Source organism: Crocodylus siamensis, chromosome 6, assembly GCF_052110815.1.
Source record: "Crocodylus siamensis isolate JL-2025a chromosome 6, ASM5211081v1, whole genome shotgun sequence".
Classification (NCBI taxonomy): Eukaryota; Metazoa; Chordata; order Crocodylia; family Crocodylidae; genus Crocodylus; species Crocodylus siamensis.
The window spans coordinates 6,879,736-6,896,093 of NC_143400.1; the positions used below are offsets into that span (position 1 = coordinate 6,879,736).

The 16,358-nt window shown below is 50.3% G+C and overlaps 1 protein-coding gene across 2 annotated transcripts in view; it reads left to right on the forward strand.

The window, feature by feature from the left end:
- Positions 1-16,358, forward strand: part of HDAC7 (histone deacetylase 7) — a 139,435-nt gene that overhangs the window by 12,464 nt on the left and 110,613 nt on the right. The window contains exon 1 of one of the 2 annotated variants that reach the window (XM_090056301.1): positions 7,710-8,385. The exons of the other annotated variant lie outside the window; for it this stretch is intronic. Within the exon in view, the coding sequence (XP_089912427.1) occupies positions 8,367-8,385 (19 nt within the window). The 5' untranslated portion in view covers positions 7,710-8,366. Of the gene's footprint in view, positions 1-7,709; positions 8,386-16,358 lie in introns of those variants that run through there. 2 annotated transcript variants of the gene reach the window in all.

The following is a 16,358-nucleotide window of genomic DNA, read 5'->3' on the forward strand; positions in this document are numbered from 1 at the left end:
GGATGGTTTGGACAGGGTTGATCCTGCCACGGCCAGGGGGTTGGACTAGATGTGACCTCTGGAGGTACCTTCTAGCTCCACTTCCCTATGCACTGCCAAGCTGATGGCTTCTGGACATGGTGAGCATCTCTAGAGGGATCACTGCCTACATAAAAGGATGCTGTGTAATGCCTGTACGTCGCAGTGCTGCCTCTTTGTTTACCAGGGAAGGGGGCATTTCTCCTCTGTCCCACTCCCCCATACCTCAAGTGAGCACTGCCTTCACACCACTCTGCTTCCCCGAGGAACCTGAGCGCATTTCTCTGTGGCCCTATATAGATGCTGCCACTCCATGCTCCTGTCCCAGGGTAACCAGCTCGTCCTGGAGGCTCTATCAAGGCCTTTCCCCTTCCCCTTCCCTTTGTTCTTGCTGGAATCCGGAGCAAACGCTTTATTTACAGCCTGGCTCGGAGCTGCTGGGAGTATTTTTAGCCACCCGGACTTGCAGACATAATTCTTCTCTCCTCAGAGATACAAACCTGCTCCTTTCCTGCCATCTATGGAGAAGCTGCTCTCAGCAGTCTTCTCCCCCGCCTGGATCTCTGGCTACATGTGCGCTGGCCTCACACAGGCTTCCTTCTCCTCTGCCCTGCCTTGGAGCTGTCCTGGGCCTCTCCAGGGCCCAGGCCACGGCAGCCCCCTACCTTCTTAGCCCAGTGCAGACACACTTACCCCAGGTCTGTCTCTTCTGGGATAAAGTTACACCATGAAAAAATCACACTGTCTTCCTCCCAGGCTGACTTACCCCGGAGTAAATTCCTATCTGTCCTGCCTTCTGCACCAGGTTTAACTCAGCCCAGACTGCGGGTGATGTCTTTGTTCTGCAATTTCCTATCCCGTCCATATTTTAAAGGCCTACTGCCTGAGAACAGCTACCCACAGGTCGGTGATGGAGGGCCTGGGGAGGTTACAGTGTCGGCCACGGGCTTGTGCATCTTTCTGCAGCCGATATCGGAGCAGCATCCACTTGTTCTGCCATGTGGGCATTGCCCAGTCTGGCCAGTGCGGACAGCAGAGGGCCATTGCTAGTGGATGATGGCAGAAAAAGCTATAAGCAGGGGTGAAAGGGTCCTGGCTTCCTGTTTCAATGCACTTTTCGGATTAAATACCCACTGTGTGGTAGATTCCTTGTCTATCACATGGGAGGCCTGCGTCTGATTCCTGGATGTGCACATAACTACAGCTATCAAGGGGCTGAACGTCCAGACTCAGTCTGGCCTTCAGATTCTGTCTCGAGGATCGACAGTTGCCTACTATACACTAAATGTCTGATTTAAACAGTAAAAAACCCCTAAAAGTCTTGTTTAAAACAGGGCTTATGGATTCTTATCGCATTATCTGGGTTAGCTTTGCTGGCCCCTTTGCTCCTACGGGTTTACTGCTGCTTTGCTTGTTCTCTCCTAGCGCTTCTCTCTCCCCTCAATGCCCTTGTCTCTTGTATTCTCATTTCCCTCTCCTCATACACAGCTTTCTGCCCATCCTTTTGCAGTGGACCTTCAGCTTGTGGAAGCTTGCGATATCTGTATCTACGTGCCACGAAGGAGAAGGAAACCACCTTTTCTTTCCTTCTCTCCACAGAAGGATCTGGACCAGCGGCTTGAAGTTGTGGCAAAGTTGGTTTAGATTGGATCTCAGGAAAAAATTTTCTGCTGTTACATTGCTGAAGTGGTGGAATAGGTGCCTGGGGTGGACTCTCTATCGCTGGAAGTGTTCAAGAAGAGGCTGGGCAGCCATGGGTCAGGGATGATCTAGGTGTAGCGATGCCTATGTTCCAGTATGGGGATTTTTCACTGGGCTTTGCCAGTTGCTTCCTCTGTGTCTTTCTGCTATGTGTCAGGGTGTTTTTAAGCCTTCCTAAGAGACATTGGGTGTTGGCTGCAGCCCAGGCTGGGAATGGCGACTGGGCTGTGCTAAAGCTCCTGCTGGGACCAAAGTCAGAGGTTCCTGGGTAGAGAGTCTTGCCCTTCTGCTCAGAGTCAGACTGACACTGCATTGGGGTCAGGAAGGGATTTCCCTCCCCTGTCAGATTGGTATGGGATTTGGGGCGCGGGAGTCCCTTTCTTTGTAGCTAGGGGCACGGTCTCTGCTTGGGATCTCTGGAGTGAATATTAATATTAACAACCTGTCACAGCAGCGGGATGCTGGCAGCCATGGTCCCCCTGCTTTCCCCAGGGCAGGTTCAAGTGTGATGTCTTGCGTGATGTACTTGACAGGAGTGTCACAATATGTTATATTATGGATTGTACAAGATGGTTTGGACAGGGCTGATCCTGCCTTAGGCAGGGGTTTGGACTAGACGTGAACTCTGGTGGTCCCTTCTGGCCCCACTTCCCTAGGATGCTATGATCTATAACTATATTGGTTAGTCTATAATGTGCAAAGCTACCTGCCTTCTACCTGACTTCAGACTAACATAGCTGACTAGGTTTCTGCTGAGGGATAAAAGGGGCCTTGGTTCTTCTCTTGGGATTTGGATCTCCAGGCCCGGAGCCCATGGCATGCAGAAATTCCTCCCCAGCAGTGAAGAATATGCTGCTTCCAGGACTGGAAAAAAAAATCCCTTCTGACCTTATTTCCAGTTGTCATCATGGGTGTCTCCCACCCTGTGCTGTGATGTCCTTTACCTGGGCAGAAGGCACTGGCTGCTCCTCAGTTCTCTGCTGATGCTGTTTTGCAGTCTGCAGACAGAAGCACATTGGCCTGGGACCGTATTCCCAGACAGTCTGAGCCCTGTGGGGCCTTTAACCCTTCCAGCAGAGCAGGAGCCCCCAAGTCCCTTTCATTCACACAAAGAGGATCAGCCAGCCATGTGGATCCCGGCACTCCCAGCTCTCCCTCTGCCTCTTTGTTGTTAGGCAGGGACCTGATACTGGAGAATGTGAGCGAGCGGTGACAGGCTGGTGGACTAAGTCCATCATTGTCCCCCCTGCTCCTAGAAAGAAGCATGCTGCGGCTCCATTGCTTTTGCATCTCACCCGGCCTGGAGCAGATCTTCGGCCACAAAAAATAGCCCCTTGATAAGCAAATCCCCTGGGGTGTAAGGAAATGCGAGGCCGCTGCCCTGCTGCATTCACAGAAGCGGTGAAAGCCCCATTCATGCTTGCAAGACAGCCTGGCCAAGGGGAGGGGGAAAGCTCCAGATTTAGCACCGTGACGTCTGTTCTCTGCCTGAATAGGCTTTTCTCCCCTGCCCTTTTCCCATGAGAAGCTCTGACCTGGCCAAAGGCCCTGAGGGGAAACTCCCAAAGGGTTTGACCCTGGGGGCAGTGTGGGCCCAGCTCTTTGGCAGGCAGGCCCCTCCGATCCCTTCCTCCACCTGATCTGCTGCTCAGCTTTCTGCTCCTTGCTCCATGTGCCTCAGAGTTGCCTGTCCCCTCCCCGAGCGCATACAGGCTGCCTCTGCCCTCATGGGGCATCAGACAAAGGGACACCAGGCAAGAGGCTCAGTAGAGGAAAGATGGAACTTGGGACTGGCAGTGGGGAAATCTGGGCACATCACTTTTGATCTGGGCTTCCCGTTTCCCATCCTGGTGAGGGCTGGGGCATCTTAGTGGGTCTAGGTCATGGGTGGATGTAGGATTTTGAAAAGAGGGGTGGAGATAGTGTAATGCATCAATGCATAGACCACAGCACACGTTTTTTCTCCTGTTAAACTAGAAACTTTATTAATAGAATAAAGCACCTTGGGCTGTATTGTTCATTTTGAGATTGAAAGGAGCAGTGGTCTCAAGTTGCAGCAAGGGAAGCTTAGCTTTCGGTTTTAGGGAAAACTTTCTTACTAGGAGGGAGGTGAAGCACTGGAACAGGTTACCTAGGGAGGTTGTGGAGTCTCCATCCTTGGAGATTTTTAAGACCCAGGTAGACAAAACCTTGGCTAGGATCTAGTTGGGGCTGGTCCTGCTTGGAGCAGGGGGTTAGTCTAGATGGGACCTCCTGAGGTCCCTTCCAACCCTCATGTTTGCCGATTCTATGAAACAAAAACGGATAAATGCACATTCCAGTAACATTATAATTCACTATATCCTGTCTTGATGTATAAAAACAAGCTAGACAAATACAACTGGAAGATGTCTCATTCCTCCTGAAGTCATTAAGATTACATGTACAGGTTCAGAAACACATACCACCCACCTACATAATCACACAGGTGAGTTCCTAACTTGGATGGTACTGTATGTGTGTGTTTGGGACACTTGGGATACCTGAGGGAAGGTTAAGGTGAGAAAGAAAGTGTAAAGAGTGAAAGTTGCTGGAACTGGGATTAGAACTGGTAGACTAGAGAGAAGCTGGACTGAGGAGCTGAGGCTTGGGGTTACTTAAGGTCAAGTGGCCCCAGGGTTACTCGAGGTCACTGGTGCAAGGGGAAAAGCCTGGTGATGAGGAGAAGACAGCTGGGAGTTTGGGGGCGCAGATAAGTGGTGGCAAGGAGGAAACTGTCAGAAAACAGACAAAAAACCAACTCAGGGTTTCAAAATAACAGGTTTATTAAACAGACAATGCACTACACAGCCCTATAAAGTTATTGGTTCTCTCTCTCTCAATGGCAGCAGGAGAAAGAAACTCAGTGGAAGAGCTGGAGTCCAGGTGGGGAAGAGAAACAGAGTCCAAGTCCTTGGTTGAAGAGGGTGGGGGGTGATGGCTACCTGTCCAGGCTGGAAAGGGGTCCTTGTCCAGTAGGTGTTGTCCAGAGTGGGGGGTCGCCGGCAGGGCCTCTTGGTGAATAGGTGGTGTGGCATGGTGTTGGTCCAGATGGAGAGGGCGTCCCAAGGAGTCAGTCTTCACTACCCCTTTTTACGGGGCAGACGACCTCTGATCTCCTATGGAGAAGGCCTGTCCTGGGAAGGTCAGTCCTGTCCCAGAGGGCTCCAAGTATTCTTACTGAGCATGTGCAGCCTTCGCACAATGGTGGGTTGCCTCATCTTTTGTTTCTTGAGTGTGGAGGGTGGTTCCAAGGGCTTGGTCATTGGTCCAGGTAGTGGTTTTGATGGTTCAGTCATTTAGAGGGAGCTATTTTTAGATCTACTGCCATTGTCTCTCAAGCACCCTCATTCATTCAGGAACCAAGTTACATAGGAGGGGTAGGTATGCATCGCAGGTTACACAACAGGGCATGGGGACAAGATGGAGACTTGACAAACAAAAAGGAAACTTGACCTGACTTGTGCTAATGTACATATGTAGGCCTAAATCATATAGTACCAGTAAAACAGTAATATAGAACAGTAAACATCAATATAAACATAATGTATTGGACTTTAGAAAAGCCTTCGACACTGCCTCTCACCCCGTTCTCATTAAAAAATTAGGTGACTGTGGTGTTGATCCCTACACAGTCAGATGGGTTGCCAATTGACTGGAGGGCCATACCCAGAGAGTGGTGGTGGACGGGTCTTTTTCGACCTGGAGGGATGTGGGCAGTGGGGTCCCCCAGGGCTCGGTCCTCGGGCCTGCACTGTTCAACGTCTTCATCAGTGACTTGGATGAGGGGGTGAATAGCACCTTGTTCAAATTTGTGGTTGACACTAAGATGTGAGTGGAGGTGGGCTCACTAGAGGGGAGGAACAAGCTGCAATCAGATCTTACAGAGGTGGGTGACAGCATGGGATTCAACACTGACAAGTGCAGGGTGCTGCTTGTTTGCCAACTCCTTGATGAGATCCATATGAAGGAGGACCTTGTTGCAGCAATGGAGAGAGCCATCGCTTGTGCACGATTCTGGAAAACTATCTAGCTTATGCCTAAGACATGAGAAGAAGAATGGAGGTGAATGTGCTGTGAGATAGAGCCTTTCTACCTTGCTGCCTTTCTAGCTGATGCTGTCCTGTTTTGCGCAACACCTCAGTAGTCACTAGATCCATACTTAAGGCACTCTCTGGAAAGGTGCCCAAAGATGAAGATAGGTGCCCAGTGGGATTTTCAGTTGCATTTAAGCAGGTTTGATGCATGACTTCCATCAGTGTAATGTTATGTAACCCCACAGCTGGTATGGCAGCAGGACATTGGCAGTTGTGGTCCCCTGCTTTCCCTGGGGCAGGTTCAGGTGTGACGTCTTGTGTTACATCAGGGATGATGGATTTGTATAGGATGGTTTGGACAGGGCTCATCTTGCCTCAAGTGGGGGTTGAACTAGAGTTGACCTCCGGAGCTCTCTTCCAGCGCCACTTCTTCTCTTTCTATTTTATGAATATATTATCGGTCAGGTCAAAATGGACTATTTCAGAATATGATTTTTATTTTTATGGAAAGTCCTGAGATTTTTATCCTGACACAGAGGATATTCAGTTTTTGAAATCACAGAAGTTCCCACATGACAGCCTTCTGGGCTTTGGCCAGCTCCAGATGTAAACGTTTAGGCTCCTGGAAAGAAGCCAGCCGGACCCTGACTATCATAGGAATTGGAGACAGTGTGGGTGAATCACTGCAGAGTAAGTGATGCCGTAGACACGCCAGATGTTGGCATGTTATTATTCTGTCTACATGCACAGATGGGAATGGGGAGGAGGGGTGATGGGATGGCGCATCTGGGCATGGCATCGGTGAAACTGTTCCCTGACCACTTCATCCAGTGCTGGCAGTCACACTTTCAACCCGACATTTGAAAGATGGAAGAGATGCAGAGAGGAGCCAGAGAAATAATTTAAGATGGGGGGGGGGGGGGGGGTGTTAAAACAATGCACATGGAGTCACGAAGGAGTTTAATCCAAAGGTGTTCAACCAGCTTGCGGGGCTTCCCAAGGGTGTGGAAATTTAGTGGTGGGGGGATTAATTGCTGCTTCTTGATGCCAAGTTTCTGGACCTGTGGTGATGTGAGGCTGGGTAATGTGGTCCTGAGTGCCAGATAGTGGTAGGTGGGCAGTGTGCGCCCAAACTGGGGTGGGGGGCAGTTTGCGATCAGACCAGGCTGGCACGGGGCCCAGATCCGGCCAGTGTGGGTGTGGGCCCACAACCATGGATGACTGGTGCCTCCTGAGTGTGGGGGGGCACCAGGTCGCTGACAGGGGTGTTTGCAGCTGACACTTCTGGGCGGTGCACGGCTGATCTCGGGGGTGCACGTGCACCCCCTTCAACCCCCTACGCGTTGCCAATGCCCACAGTCAACCCCCCATGGGATCTATACCATTCATACAGCCCACAGTGCCAGAAGGTTGGTTGCCGCTAGTTCAATCTATTGAGCTTATCACTATTTCTCTCCTTCCCCTCAAAGGGAGGCAACACTAGGGTCCATCGGGTTTTAAAGACCTGGGTAGACAAAGCCTTGGCTGGGATGATGTAGTTGGGGCTGGTCCTGCTTGGAGCAGGGGGTTGGACTAGATGTGACCTCCCCTTCCAAGCCCCCTGTTCTAATATATTAATAGACAGGACAATGGGTGAGATCTTTTCCAAGATTCATGGATACTGGGACCAAAGGCTTCGTGTACCATTAGGAGCCCCTTGATCTCTCTCCAAGCCCCTTGATTTCTCTAGGCCTCAGTTTCCCCACCTGCAGTCTCCTTTTCCTCCCACCTGCATTACCAGGGTAAGAATCCTTCCTTCTGGTGCGATTAATCGTGGCAGACGCCGCACCCCGTCCCTCGCGTTCCTTGCGGAGCGCGCAGCATTGGCACGCCACCGCTCTACCGTCATTGCTACCCATTAGGGAGCCCGGCCTGGGGAAGAAGTCGGACAAAAACCAAACAAACAAACAAACAACAAAGAGCAACTGCTCCTCGGGGACCGTTTCCCCGGGCCAAGGAACACAGGGTTATTAGCTCAGCCCGCTCGGATGCTGTATTCCGGATTGGTAACATTTCGGGAACACATTGCTAAGCTTTGACTCATAGGAACTTGGAAGGTTGGAGCCGGGGGAGGGGGTAGCGCCAGGGTTTTGAGTCTCTCGCAGGGCTTGAGTTGGCTCGGGGTTTTTTTTTTGTGAGGGGGTTTGCCCCCCTCTGGAAGAGCTGAACCTCCTCTGCTGAATCCCTGAAGGGCTGGGGTCCGGCTGTGTCCCCTGAGCTGTGACATGCAGGCCCCGAGAGGCAGCTGGGGGAGCTAAGACTCGCTCTTCTAACGCAAGGCTCTTTTTTTCTCTCTCTCTCTCTTTCCTTCTGCTGTTCCCAGGGCAGGGTTGGCTGCGCTTTCTAGGTTTGATAAAGCATTTCCTTCCATTGTCATTCTATACGGCCTCTGGGCCCTTCTCTCAGTCCCTCCCCTTCTGCCTTCCTCTCGCTCTCTCACTCTCTTTCCTCTGCCCGAACTGGAGTGAATCTTGTGATATACAGAAAGCAGCGGCCTCCTTTTAAGAATCAGCTTGAACAATGAGACCCCGTCAAGAGCTTTAATTCCCCTGGATGCAAGGACTAAACCAGGGTGAGTAGCCAGCCAGTTGGTCACTGGCTCTTCTGCCAACGTGCCTTGCTTTGTGCTTGCAGTGGACTGTCTCCAGCGTCGGTGCGTGGGTGTGGGTGTGTGTCTTTCCAAAGCCCCCGTGAGCTCTGGGGTCCTTTCCCTTTTTTCCCTTTAAGCCTGCAGAGGCAACACACAGCCCAGATGCTGCTAAAGTTAACCCAGCTGCCTGTTATTAGACTGAACTTTGGATGTCTGGGAGGCAGAAGCCATGTCTGTTGGACCTAGTGGGCTAGAGCCCACTCCCAGCCCTAGAGAGGGGGCTGGATCAGCGGGCGTTTCCAGGAGCTTGCTCCATACCTGCACCTGGGAGCTCGATTCAGATTTATAGCAGGGCGGGAGAGAGTCTAAGCTCCTCCAGGGCTGAGGAATGGAAAACAAATATGATGCAATCCAGCCTAGGGCGAGCTGAGCTCTGAGAAGACCGCTGCCTCCTTGCTTTGGATATGGTCTAATCCCAGCCCCTCGGGTTTTCCAGCACCTGAGCAAGAGATGCAGCAGTGCCGGAAAGTCCTGAACTAACCCTGATAGGAAGTGTACCAGGCTCTCCCCGCTGGGCAGCTCTGAGTTGAAGAGCCAGGAGGTTTCAGGGGGCACGGCCACCTTTTCCTGCCCATGTGTGCATCGCTCCTGTTACCTGCCTTCAAGCGAGTCGGAGGATTTTTCCAGTCTGGCCTTGTGTGCATTTGGTTTATTTTTTCCAATGGCTCCGCACTGAGGGAGGCTGGAGCGTGGTGGGGATGAGTAAGTGGCTCGGTAGGTGTCCCAGGTGGAAATCTCAGGCTCGGGGACAGCGTCGTCCTGTGTGGATCAACCCCAGGATTGGTGGTTGTAGCCATGTTGGTCTCTGAAGAACGGCGTTTGTGCCTGAAAGCTTGCAAAGAACTTTTCCCTAACTATTTTGCTGGCCTAATAAAAGCTATCATATCTACCCAAAGAACCTTGTCAACCCCAGGAGGCCTTCAGCCGTCTCGGGTTCACTTGTAACGGTATGGGGAGAAGCTTTGGGGCATGATCCTCTTCTGCCCCCGCTCCACAAAACATTACAGCATCTCCTAGGGCTGGGATACTAATTTCCTATGTCAAGAAAGCAGATTTGGAGCCCGCTGTATGGGGTCAAGGGCGAATTGTTCATAATATCTCCGCTATGTATAACACAGAGGCAGTCTGGCTTCCCCAGACTGAGCTGCTTTCTACATGTTTGCATGGCAAAGACCAGGAGGCTGCCAGGAGATCAGCAGCCCTTCTCCTTCCTGCCCAGGTTTGCCAGCCTCAGGGGTTGCAGTCTGCTGCATGTTGTTAACCCCATGCGTGCCTTGGGTTTGCTTTTCCCCCACCCCACAGCGATGCCAGGCACCTCCGCCACATGCACCTTCTGTGTTTGTTCTCCATGCGGATTTCCTGTCCAGCTTCACTCACGGCAGCCCCGGGGTGGGAGAAGCATTGCTGGCTACTCAGATAATACAAGGAAGGAAGTATTTGGAATTCACGTACCCCATGGAGCGACCGAGACTTTGTGTCTGGCTCACATCTCCGGCAGAGCACTGAAGCACCGAAGGGTTTCACCGTGGAAGGGCAATGTGCGGGCCTGTTCATTCAGCTCTGCAGCCCTGTGTGCCCTAGAGCAGGGGGTTGTCACCGTGGACAGACTCACACCCCGTGGAGAATGCCTGCTCTTAGTGTTCACTTGTTTGACGGCAGAAGAGAGCAAAGTCTGCAGTTGCAAAGGATTCAGAGAGACCCCAGCGGGGCAGAAAGGAACCCGTAGTGTTATAAACAGGGTGGAAACTCTCCATTTGTCTTGCAAATTGTGTGTGATCATTTCACCGTGCTAATGTTGCGTGCTTCAAGGCACCGAGTGTGTGTCTACACATGCATTTTAATATGCAGTAGCCTCTTTTACTACTCATTAAAGCATCACGTAAAAGACCGGGTGATTATGCTAATGCGCAGTAAAATGGGCTACTGGGCATTAAGCATCACTTAAAAGCCATGCACACTTGTTACTGCACATTAAGGCAGCCGAATGCACAGTTTAGTACCTCACATTAGAGGTACTAAAGTTAATGTGCATTAGGAAAAGCACCTTAATGCACATGTAGATGCGCCCAAAAGGATCTCAAGGCACCCCAGGGTGCAACAAACCCCTGGTTGAGAATCGCTGCCCTAGGGAGTGTGGAGGGGGCGAGCACTTGGTGTGTGAAGCCTGCACAAAGCAGGGAGGTTCGGGGGTTAGCCAAGGGACGGTGAGCACCCCTGCAGGTCTCAAGTACCAGCTAAAGGGAAATGACTTGATTCTACTCCCTGCCCATAAATTGGTCCAAATTCCCAGGTGCTGCTTTGAGGTTGAGACCGTGTCCAAGTGGAGGTGGGTGGGTTCACACCGAGACTTTGCCCCATGTGCCAGGCTCTTAGGGACTGACCCAGCAAAGGGATTCACAGACGGGGTGTCCCCTTAGCTGTTTCTCTGGAGGGGCCTGGCGTGGTACGAGCAGTCCTGGCGCGGCTGGCAGTGCTGGTGTCAGCCTTTTTTCTTCAGGGCATGTTTTGATGGTGATGCTGCTTGCCTTTGATATACCACTCTGCTGGGGAAAGCATTTACCAGGCACATGGGAGGCCTGAGCCCTTTGGTGAAGGGATTCAGGCTCATTTCTCCCCCCACTGGCCTATAGCCAAGCTTCTGGGCAGGCGTGCCACAGATTGGCCCCACAGCCTCCCCAGGTGCCATTCCCATCCTCTTAGTCAGAGAAAATGAGGGTTGGAAGGGAGCTCAGGAGGTCACATCCAGTCCAACCCCCTGCTGCAAGCAGGACCAGCCCCAGCTACATCATCCCAGCCAAGGCTTTGTCTACCCGGGTCTTAAAATCCTTTAAGAATGGAGATGCCACCACCAAATTGGCAAACAAGGTTTGTTGGGTACATCTGATATCATTTATTAGATCAACTCAAATAGCTGGAAAAATTCTGCCTTGCAAGCTTTCAGGTGCAAGCTGAAGAAGGGGGTTTGTACCCAAAAGTTTGCCAAGAAGAATTTTTCCAACTATTTAAGTTGATCTAATAAAAGATATCAGATTTACCCAAAGAACCCTGTCTGCCTGTGTCCTTAGACCAATATGGTTACCTCTCTGGGTAGCCTGATCCAGTGTTTTACGACCTTCCTTAGGAGAAAGTTTTTCTTCATATCCAACCTCAACTTCCCTTGCGGTACCTGGAGCCCATCACTCCTTGTTCTGTCTTCTGCCCCCATTGAGAACAGTCGGGGTCCATCCTCTTTGTAACCACCCTTCAGACCTATTCCAGGCCTTCAAACCCGTGTACTGGTCTGGATTAGCTTCTGGCTCCATCCCCTGTGCAACCCCCTGCAGGGAGTTGAAGGCTGCTTTAAATCCCCTCTTGGTCTTCTCTTTTCCGGACAAAATAAGCCCAGTTCCCTCAGCATCTCTTCACAAGTTATATCCCTCAGCCCCCGAACCATTTTCATTGCCTTCCACTGGACTCTCTCCAATGTGTCTGCATCCTTTCTGTAGTGCGGGGCCCAAAACTGGACCCAGTACTCCAGATTTAGCCTCATTGGTGCCAGCAGATCGAGGGCGGCAATGCTCTTACTAATGCAGCTTGGGCTGCCCTTAGCTTTCTTGGCTCGTCTCTTCCCCTGCTTGATTTTTCTCCAAGGCACAGGTGAGGGTAGAAGGGCAGGTACCACCCTGGGATGCACAAGCAGAGAGACCTGGAGAGGGAGCAGGGAGGGTAGCACCGGTGCATTGGTGTGGCAGCTGCTGCAATCCAGTCCGCAGGATGCAAGGTCCAGTTTTGGAGGTCTGATTCAGGGCAGATGTGGAGAAGAGGGTTCAGAGGAGAGGCATGAGAATGATTAAAGGTTTGGAGCATGTGCCTGGTGGGGAGGGACTCCATGTACACCCTGTTTAATGATCAGAGAAAGAGATGGAGTCACTGGATTACCAACTGCTTGGGAGCAGAGATCTGAAAGCAGAGAGCTTTTCCATCCAGGGCCAACACAGTCCAGTGGCCAGAAGCAGACACTGGCCAAATTCAGACTAGAAATAAAGCATCAATTTTTAAGAGCAAGAGCAATTCACTATGGGAACAACTTCCCATGGGCTGGAGAGGGGTTCTCCATGCTGGCAGTTTTGGGGTCAAGATGGGATGATTTGGGGAGCTCTTGGGTCTGCGTGATAAGGATCAGGCCAGAGTAATCGCACTACTTATTAAGCGAAACACCTGAACTTAAAGCATGTCTGATTCCTCCAGAGCTACTGAGACTCAGCACCTCATCAGGGCCACCCAACGAGGCATCAGCTGCATTTGGTGTGGTGTGGGCTGGGCTTAGTTTATAAGCTCATAGCCTTGATAGGTTCAGTGCTTTACAATCTGGTTTTTGCTCACTGCCTTTGGGTTTTTCAGGTCCTGACTTCTGGTCCTGCCTCAGCTGTGGATCTTGCTTACTGGCTGGCACCGTGACTTGGACTGCCTGGCTGTGACTCTTTTAGCCCTTGGTCTGGATTAGCTTCGGGCTTGGTACTTGTCTTGCCTTCTTTCTCCCTCTCCTGCTCCCCCAGACTGCCTGTGATCCTTCCTCTCCGTCCCGCCACCTGCCTCTCTGGTCTGCGAGGCTGTTTTAGGCTCCCCCTTTCCAGGCTGGCTGCAGCTGTGTGCTTGGGTTGTTCACCGGATTGGAGCCTCTGCTCCGATGTGGGCTAGGGCTGTTCACCCTGTAGCATCTCCTTCCTGCCAGCCAGGTAGCTCTCCTCTGGCCCCATGTGCACAGGACTGAGCTTTCCCTCTGAAGCATGATGCCTAGGCTCTGGAGGAGGTGGATTGTCAGAGGAAAGTCAGGGCCACGAGATCTTCCCAGCTTTCTAGACCCCTTTAAGTGATGAAAGCAAGCCCTGCCACTATTGGGTTGGTTGGTTGGCTCCTGTCTATGGGCTGATGCCGTTGCAATTTGTGAGCTAAAGATGTGTGGATTCCTTTAGAGCAAGAGGTGTATGAGCTCAAGGAGGGCCATGGCACCATGGAGGTAACTAGACCGCATGGTAGAAGCACGCTGGCTGATGTGAGAGCCTTAAATGTGAAGGACTGAACAGCTTGTACCCAAGAGTTTGAAAAGAATGGGCATGGATCTCTGTGATAGGTTGCTATTGCTATCTAGTAAGCCATGGGCTAATGAGTAAATCCCAAGGTGGTAGGGGAGGAAGTGTCTGTCTTGTCAGCATTTAGAGAGGAATCAAGCTCACCTGGGTAATTGGCCACTTAGCCAGATACTGATCCCATGCAAAAGCACTTGGAGATTGTTCCAGGGCCCAGTTATCAATGTTAACTATTTAATTGGCTTCTGTTATTTTAGGAACTGCATCTTACTAGTCACTCTTGCATTAGCAGGTTGGTGACTTCATGTGTGTGGATGCTGGAGGTGGCTCTGTGCATGTCCTTCCTAGACTTCCGCGTGGCGTTTGTTTGAAATGCTGCGCAGCCATCTCATGAGAAGTAGGACCTGGACAAAATAATCCACGTAGATGAGCTAAATTCACGGCTGGCTATGTCAAAGTGCTGGAGGATTTCGAAGAGCGTGTTTCTAGGGAGGCCGTCTGCAGGAAGTTCAATAAAAGGTTGGGTGGAAGGATGGAAAAAAAGAATGGATGGAAAGAAAGAATGTCAATAACTTTAAAATTTATTGCTGAAGAAGCTTGCTGGCGACATGCACGTTGTCATTATTTATCACTCCACCAGGCTGGGTTGGCTTCTGTAGAGCCTTCTGAGTTGGGTAGTTAACTGAGCTTGCTAGAAAACATGAATTTCTTGTAGCTTCATGCATGTGACCATGTTCAGGTCTAAAGATTGTGTTCATGGGTGACCTGAGGATGTTCTGGAAAGCAAGGGGTCTGCAAAGATCGTGGGGGTGATGGCGGTAACTCACTGAAACCTCTCTTGCCACAATGCTATGATCAGGGAGCCGGTCTGATCTTTGGAAAGGCAGTTGTTAAGCAGGAGTATATAAGGAAAGGCAGTTGTTAAGCAGGAGTATATAAGTGATGTTAACCTAGATACAATATTAGTAAGATGGTGCTGGACCCTGTGCCCAGTTCTGGTGTCCACATCTTACATTGGGAAGGGTTCAGAAAAGCTTTTTTTGCCACTGACAATAAGGAAAGTCTTCTGAATCTGGAATAACTCATAGAATCATAAAGAAGTCTGATTGGACAGGACCTCCAGAGGTCATCTAGTCCAACCCCCTGCCTCCAACCCAAAGCATTTGGTTTATCTATTTAGAAAGCTAGAGGCAAGGGTTTTTATTTTGGTGATATCTTTTTATTCCCTCATCTTAACTTATTTCTCTGGCTCCTCTCTGCATCTCTCTTCCTTCTTTCAATGTTGGGTTGAAAGTGTGGCTGCTGGTACTAGATGAAGTGGTCCAGGAACGGTGTCACCAATGCCATGCCCGGTTGTGGCATCCTACCACCCTTCCTCACCATTCCCACCTTTGGATGCATCTACATGTGCATGGACCATCGGCATAGTATGACGTAAGGAAAGATATTTCTGTGCCCTGCCAGTTGTCTGACACTTCTGCAAATGCCTACAGTTGGTCCAAAAAAATAAAAAAGATATCATTAAAAAATCCTTGCCTTGCATGCATTTCCCTGACCATTGCAGTTACAACATCACTTCAACCCTACTACAAGGTCAAGTGGTGCCTCGACCATGCTTTATCATTGCAGAAAATGGTGAGAAGATTTTTGATAGCAGAGGTCTTTTCAATCTAGATGTCTTCCCCAAATCTAATAGTTTACATTTTAGCCCAAGTCAGTACAGACTTGCCAATTGGCAATGGGCCTTAGAGCGTGATAAACCTTTGAAACATCTTCCCCAAGGCTGTGCTGTATCATTGGATGTGCAAAGCTTTTATATCCAGTTTCTGAAAGACTCCCTGGAGTTGTGAACGTGATGCTTGGTGCTGGGCAGAGATGGGCTGCGCTAAAATGCTCAGACTGAATAAGCATATTTCTGGCTTTTAAAATCCTGATCTCCCTGAAGTCAGCGGAAAGCTTCTTTTTTCCACTGACATCTCCCCATGTCCTTGAGAGCGGAGATTTCTAGATTTTCAAGGAATTTGGGCTCAAAATCTTGCCTTTGTCGGTCAGAATAGGGACAGTTAAACCATGTTGTCCTGTAATTGGAGGGGAATAAGGAAAGGTGCAAACAGATGTGACCATGACACTGGAATCCTATTAATTAAACTTCATATTTACTCCCCATACGTAGCCTTTGTTGCGGCTTTGAAGAGCAGTAGGGCTGCATCAGTCAGTGGTGTACTGGTTAGATCTTGATTTGGATTTGGCTTGGAGCCAATCTTGACTTGGATCCCTTGTGCTTGGTATGATGCTAGATTTGACTGAATGGGTTTGGGTTTTCAAGGATCAAAGTTATAGGTCAAGGGTCCCTAAGGATACTTCTGTTTGAGTTCACGTTCCAGTATTTCAGGCTTTACAACTGATGTGCAAAGGTAAAGAAAAGGAAGATTTGCCTGTCTTTCACATGCATAAAGAAAGACCTGAAACTTGCATTGTTGTTTTTGCTTTTTAATTTTACTCCATAGTGTCAGAGAGGCTAACCTTTTTTTCCCCAGGAGGTCTTGCCCTGCAGTGAGGCAGCTTTTTCCAATTTCAATGAGGTGTCAGCTCATTATATTTATTAGGGGATGCTACCACGCACGCAGGTGGTTACCAAAGCATAGCTGGTCCACTGTAAGTTGAAATCCTAGTTGATCTCATGAACTTGCTTATGTGCCTGTACACGTAGCTGTGGGACAGGCCACCACTGTTCTCAGTGGTGACAGGTGACAGAACAAGGAGCAATGGTCTCAAGTTGCAGCAAGGGAGGCTTAGATTGGATATTAGGAAAATCTTTCTCACTAGGAG